This window comes from Drosophila simulans, chromosome 3L, assembly GCF_016746395.2.
Source record: "Drosophila simulans strain w501 chromosome 3L, Prin_Dsim_3.1, whole genome shotgun sequence".
Lineage (NCBI taxonomy): Eukaryota > Metazoa > Arthropoda > Insecta > Diptera > Drosophilidae > Drosophila > Drosophila simulans.
Window position 1 is genome coordinate 1,937,991 of NC_052522.2, and position 7,416 is coordinate 1,945,406.

Consider the following 7,416-nt stretch of genomic DNA (forward strand, 5'->3'; position numbering starts at 1 on the left):
TCTCGGCTAACTAGGAGTGATTTCCAAGCTTTTGCTATAATATATTAGGTAAAGAGTTTGATGATTGTGAATGAACTTCTCGGGAGGTTCAAACCGATCAGCCAACTGGTTAAGGCCCTCATTCTGGTTTTATTGTTTGCCCTCAAGAGTGCACACAATATTTTTTGGCATACATTTCGGATTGCTGCACCCGGTTTCCCACGTTCCCCGCGAAGCCTTCTGATACGGCTGATTATCGTGCAATTATCTTTCCAAGATTATCAGCACGGTTTACGAACGAGAGGTGTTGAGCGGCTTCGACCGGAATCCGAAATTTAGTATCCGTCCGGTGGGCCAGGCACTCGGTTGATTTCCCAAGAAATCTGTTAGGGCCGGGAATTCGCAATCACGAAACGATCTTTGTCTCTTTGGCGACTTAATTACGTGTGATAAAAGATTTATACGCCGGCGAGCTCAAGTAGCTTTATCAAATACTCGGTCGCTACTTTATCGCCATGAAGTGAGTCGTCTTCGTATTCTTCTGGTTTCGGGATCGTAAAAAATAAGCCAACTGATGCGCAAACACAATAAATGACAAAACATTAGCCTCAGCCAAATCCCGGCTAAGAAATTGTATAGTTTTACGACCTTCAATTTTGAACCAACATCTTTTTTCGAGCAACCTCCTTGGCGCTTATTGTTTAACGACCCGTGCCCATTTATCAATCAATCAATTCAGCTCAAAAACAACATTTAATTGCTCCCCCAACAGCGACAATATAAAAACCGTGACGGTTTACCCAACCACATTGGAATTAACGACCCCAACAAAACCGGCGAATGGCAGTAACGATGATTACGATCCTCACCAGCACCGCGAGCTGAAGAATCCCACTACGTAAGCATAGATTTTCCACAGTGCTGAGCTAAGAGAATCATTGTCTGGCCCACTTTCCCCAGAAACTTCCAGACATTCACCCACTTCCTGAAGGCTTCCGTGGGCACTGGCGTCCTGGCCATGCCCAGTGCCTTCGCACACGCGGGATATGTGAATGGCACCCTTCTCACTCTGATCATTGGCTCGCTGGCCCTCTACTGCCTGCACATTTTGGTGGGTTTTAGTTGGAATTAGCATGGAATTTCGCTTACTTAATATATTTATTTGACTTACAGATCAAATGCATGTACATCCTGTGCAAGCGGCAGCGGGTTCCCTACGTCAGCTTCTCGCAGGCCATGAATCTGGGACTCAAACAAGGTCCACCCTGGCTGCGTTGTTTGGCACCCATTGCCGTGTAAGTGAAGTAACTGGGCAAAACAACTGCTATCTATACATTCTTTATGTATTGATTAACTTTCTAAGTGCTTTTTAATGATTAGTCTATTGGGTAATGAACATCTTATCTTGTTGTTAATCAATAGATTTTCTGTACGATTCATTATATCTTTATCTTTACAATAACACCCTAAAATATGGGGGCAGTTTGTTTAGTAATTGGTTTTTGTAGAACATCGCTTATCAATATTATTTGAAGAGGCTTTTTTATTCAATTACTTGCTTAAGTTTCGGAAGGTATACCAATTTTCAGTTCAGCCAAGTTCTAAGTACCTATTGATGTTGGTAATCTATATATGAAATATGTTTCCAAGCGATTTTAGGAATTAACTTAAACATGAGGCATACCTACTTGTTTTATGTTTTATATATGTAAATTATATATATTTTTTTTCTTTCAGTCCCTTTGTAGATGGCTTCCTGGCCTTTTACCACTTCGGCATCTGTTGCGTCTACGTGGTTTTCATAGCAGAAAGCATAAAGCAGCTGGTGGATGAGTATCTGGTGGTCTGGGATGTGCGAATACACATGTGCATCATCATTGTGCCACTCCTGCTGATATATAGCATCAAGAATTTGAAGCTACTCGCGCCTTTTTCCAGTGCAGCGAATCTTTTGCTTCTAGTGGGTGAGTTTAATTTGCATACTTTCTCTAAAAAGAAGTTATTAAGTTCCTTTTCCTTTTTAACTAGGTTTTGGCATAATTTTGTACTATATTTTTGAGGATTTACCTCCTCTGAGTGAACGAGATCCTTTTGTGGCCGCCGGAAAGTTGCCCACCTTCTTCGGCACAGTGCTCTTTGCTCTGGAAGCAGTGGGAGTGGTAAGTCTTAAAGATATTAAATATATCATTTATAATGCAATTTAATCACTTATCTTCCTTGAAAAGATCCTGGCAATTGAGGAGAATATGGCCACGCCCAAATCCTTTGTGGGCCCTTGTGGCATTTTGAATGGTGGCATGTCCATAGTGCTGGGCTTGTATGTCCTGCTCGGCTTCTTTGGCTACTGGAAATATGGCAATGAGTCGGAGGGCAGTATTACCCTGAATATTCCGCAGTCTGAAATGTGAGTTCTCAGTGCTATTTAAGTGTTAGCCACTTATTTTCATATCCCCTTTCAGACCCGCTCAGGTGGTAAAGGTGTTCTTTGCCATCACCACCTGGATCTCATATGCCTTGCAGGGCTATGTGACTGCCCACATCTTGTGGGATAAATACTTGTCCAAGCGCTTCAAGGAAACCAGGCAGACATTCTATGAACTGGTTTTCAGAGCCATAATAGTGCTGCTCACTTGTAAGGAATGAAACATTTAATGAAATACAAGATATAATTAATTTATACATATTTTCAGTTGGCTGCGCTGTTGCCATTCCGGATCTATCGGTCTTCCTCTCCCTGGTGGGCTCCTTTTGCCTGTCGATCCTGGGCCTCATCTTCCCCGTGCTACTCCAGATCTGCGTCCAGTACACCGAGGGCTATGGACCATTCCGGATAAAGTTGATCATCAATCTGCTGCTTCTGTGCTTTGGCATCTTTGGCGGAGTTGTGGGCACCTATGTTAGCATTTTGGACATCATTGCGGTGTACAAGTAAACTTCGAATTCGATGTGGCTCAATAAACTCGGCCTTAATTTACATTTGATGATGTGGTTAGAAGATTTATAGCAATTGGCCAATATAAACAATGTTGGCTTATGGCCTGCATAGTCATGCTGCCAAAGTAGACCAAATATTTTTAATTTTAATTAAAAGCTTAGCTCAGTTCTTGGCTCGGTTTGGGGAAAATGTGCGGAGGGGGGGAGGGGTTGGTGTTTAAAACGCAGTGCAGTCGGGAAAGCTGGCCAGTTGCAACGAACTGTAATTAAATGCAACCGCAATTAACACAAAAGCGCCGCAGGTCAGCAAGCCAGACACAGGACTCCACAACCTCCTCCCTTCGCAATCCAGCTGCATTTTATTTACAATGTTTTGCTCACAGGTTACTGACAACGCTCTCCTGAATCCTGCATCCTGCGTCCTGTCCATTCCAATCCCCCCCTCCTCCCTCGGCAGGACCTCTTTGGCTGTCTTCTGTTGGCATGAAGGCCACAGAGTGCCGGACTGAGCCGCAATGACCGCCGGCCCTAAGAAGCCAGAGAGAAGCCAAATGGACAAACGACTGGCTGCCACAGCGAGGGCGGATCGAAGAGATCGAATCGAAACTGGATTTCCAGACGGAGCAGTAGTTATTACATTAGGATGTGCAAGAAAACTATCTTAATTACTCAGTTAGAAGTTATGCTTCTCATTCATATATTGATAATTAATTTAGTTAAAAATTGTAATCCTTTTCAAGAGACCCTCGCTGTTGTCTGCAGCCCCCCGCTTGCCTTTCCCCAAATGTGTTGAAATGTCGTTTGCTTTGTACGTTTAATTACTCTTTTGACGGAAATAACACAACATTCGTGTATTTGAAATTGGCAACAAGGAACTGCAAGGAAAGCGGGAAAAGGGGTGGGAAAATGCATTTGGAAATACCGGAAAAATGCGAGGAAAGCCGGATCTTGGAGGGCGAGAAATTGAACAACTTTCAAGTGAGCAAAAAAATTCGTAGCTCTTAAATTACAAGTACTTGGGACTCCCGCACTTATTTCTTCAATTTATTTATCCCACAGAGGGTCCTCATCAATTTGCCTCAGATCCTTCTTCCTTTGAGGCAGCACATTAAATGACAAGTTCTAGTCCTGTGCTGCGCTTATTTATTTCTCCGTTTCTACACATTTCCCCTCCAGTTGCAGGGCATTTTAATTATATTTGTGCAGGCAGGCAGGCAGTCAGCTTTTAGTGCTTCTGGTCAGTTGAATCCGGGGGTCTGAGCAATTGAATTACGCACAATTTCAGGTGGGGAGCAGTTGCAGGTACACATGCCCCAACCTTGGAGCCTTGGAGCCTATATTGCTTTTCAGTCTGGTCCCAATGCGTAAAAGTTAATTAGAGAAAGTCATGAATAAATTGGCAGTGAAAAACTTCATTTCGCACACGAAGAGGGTCGTTTCTAATTAAACTATGTGCTCTCATCTTTTTGATGTTTTACGCTGCTATTTGTTTTACGATTTCATTATTACTTTATTTGTTAATTCCCTATGGCTTTTAACATTCATTATTGACATTGATACACTTAATATGCTGCAGTTCATTTGTGAAACGCTTAAAGACTTACCATCGGATTACAGACCCTGGCACTTTATTTCCATTGTTTTAACTATATGATTTAAATGCATTTTAAATGCTCGCATTTTGTCAGTTGAACTCCGTTTCCGTTTTCCGCTTGACGGACAACATCTGGTTTTGGTATTCATTTCGGCTTAAAATAATATTGTGGAGGAAATAAAACAAAAATGTTTCATTGCTAACTAAATACTTGATCACTAACTAAATGCTTGATTCATATACCATATATATTGCTTTATAGTTAAATCTTTAACTTCTTTGGTAGTTTTAATCGTAGTAAGGGTATTGTATTCTACTTGAAGTGTCTGTCGGCTTATTAAAAAGTTTATTTTTCAACTTTTACTTTTGATACTCAGTAACTTTCTTATTTTTCTACATTTTTGGCTGCCATGTTTGAGCGGAACTTACTCTTTCCCGCACTGCGTGTTGTTCTTATCCCTAGTTAATTTTCCGCACAATCTTGTGCCTTGTCAGCCACGTTTATTGGCCAGATTTGAGAGCAGCTAAGCCAGCTTATCACACATATATGTATGTAGGTGCGCCTCGGCACTCACGATCCACGGAAGTTTTCCAGCGATTTTAGCTGCTTAATTCGCGGCGCATTCCGCCCCAAACAAATGACTCATTTTTATTCATTCAACTAATTTTGAGGGGCTCACGGCGGAGTCATCATCTGGCCGCCGGCAATTTGTGCCAGCTATCGCAACATCTCTATCTCCATGTGTATCTGTATCTACATGCACCCCAGCATCTTCAGCTTTGCGCTCTTACCGCTTCTGTGTGTGTTTACCGCAGCAAAATGATTTATTTTACGCCACGCTAAACACACACGTACCTAGAACAACAAGCTGAGATGGGAAAAGCAGGATGCTGGCTGCACTGAGAAAAAACAGCACTACTTCTATCACTTCTATAGATGAAGTAAAAGTGAACTCAGAACAACTTTTGTTTGGTTTTGAATACTTAACTCATCTTTCGGCTCGCATATCTTAGTTCCTATAAGTATAGCAAACTCAGCTTACAAGTGCTATTAATTTTTTTCAGTGCACCGTTTCGGGGGAAGACCCCTTCGCTGTGGATTCGGGAAAAGCTGCAGAACATTGGCAACAATAGCGACAAGCGACGCATTGTTACTGCGGCGGGGCTTTTCGGTTCGGTTTTCGCACTGAGGTTTTCCGTATTTATTTAAGCCCAAACATTTTGTACATTTCATGCAGCCCGACAGCAAGGACGTCAAGGGGGGTAACAACATTTGCCATGAATAAATAACGAACGAATGAATGAACGAATGGATGAATGAATGGCTGGTTTGTGGAACGCCTGGATGGATGGATGGAACGATGGATGGGTGACGACAGAGCTAGCGACGCGTCTCAACTGTGGGCATGTGATTTATGTTCCGAGTGCATGGAACTATAATAATCATGTGTGGGGGGAAAAGGGGTTTCTCCTGGGACCGTGTTCATTGATTGTTGGTGTAATGATGAACTCCAATTAAGAACACAAGTCCGTTTTAAGTTGAAGGCAGCCGTCGGGCTGACATATATTTATTCAATTTCTTCTTTTGATTTTAGAGTAGGCAGAAATGGTTCTGCCAGCTCAACGTCTACAGAGTCTCTGATTTTACAGTTTTGAATATATTTGGACTTAGGCTAATCCGCGTAGCTGCGCTGCCGGGTACGCCAGCGGCGGAGCGGCGTTCTTATGTATATCTTATATATCTAGGCTTATCGGGAGAGCGAGCTAAGTATGTACGTATGTAATATGCATTTGGTCGGCGTGTGAATGCTGACCAAGCACTTATACTTTTTGGCCTTCAAGTGGGCAATGCACTTATACTTTGTGGCCTTCGAGTGGGCGATCATGTTACATCCGCCCTGGGCCTAACTGCGTGCATAAACATAAACATAAACATAGCAACAAAGTGCTGTCATATGTTAATATGCTATTTTATTTAATTGTTCTTAATATTGCATAGGCACATACTACATCTCCCTCCTTTTGAAAAATAACGTAACCTAGTGAAGTTATTTTGATTATTAAATGCAAATTATTTTATTTTTATTTTTATTTTTTTTTGTGTTTTTGTTTTTGTTTGAACAACGATAGTTGATTTTGTTATGCAAAGATAAAAATATACGTAGTGTATGGAAAATTTGTATAAATGATTAAGGAAAATATAAGTTTAAATTCAATCATGAATGAAATTTCTTTAATCTATCTTTATGAACTATTTGTTTTTTGTTTTTATTAGTAAGTAGCGTAATATTGTTATTATCTCCTATGCTTTCTATCTTATAGGGCCCCGTATATTTAAAGTCTAATTTATGACCTACCTCATTTCTTAGTAAAACTTTATCTCCTACTTCTAATTCTATGTCTTTTACTTTTAAGTCATAATTTTCTTTATTTTTTTCTTTGTGTGCTTCAAGAAGTTTTCTTGCTCGAGCATATGCTACCTCTAACCTATATTTACTCTCCTTAGCGTAATCATCTATGTTATATATTGGTTCTATGCTATGTAGTTTATTAAAATGTTTTGGTAAATTACTTGTTCTACCGAAAACTAATTCATATGGACAATAATTATGTACCATAGATGGGGTCGTGTTGAAGCAGTATACGAAATATTGAAGCCATACGTCCCAATCGGTTTTGTCCGTCGATATGTAGGATCGTATATACTCGTTTAAAGTTCTATGACTTCTTTCTACTACTCCAACTGTCTGGTGGTGATGAGCTGTTGATGTTATATTTTTTATTTTCAAATATTTACACAGGTCAGTAATTATTGAATTCTTATACTCTGTTCCCATGTCCGTTATGAACGTCTTCATTGGACCGTACTTTAGAATAAAAGATTCAAATATAGCTTTTGCGACTGTTTT

At 40.7% G+C, this 7,416-nt stretch overlaps 1 protein-coding gene across 1 annotated transcript; it reads left to right on the forward strand.

The window, feature by feature from the left end:
- Nucleotides 1-135: 135 nt before the first annotated feature.
- Nucleotides 136-3,038, forward strand: LOC6736444 (proton-coupled amino acid transporter-like protein CG1139). The gene is made up of 9 exons (XM_002083279.4): nt 136-499; nt 752-877; nt 940-1,090; nt 1,153-1,274; nt 1,717-1,943; nt 2,008-2,138; nt 2,205-2,383; nt 2,439-2,611; nt 2,670-3,038. The coding sequence occupies exons 1-9, from the start codon at nt 495-497 to the stop codon at nt 2,909-2,911; spliced, it is 1,356 nt and encodes a 451-aa protein (XP_002083315.1). The 5' UTR covers nt 136-494; the 3' UTR covers nt 2,912-3,038.
- The last annotated feature ends 4,378 nt before the right edge of the window (nt 3,039-7,416 follow it).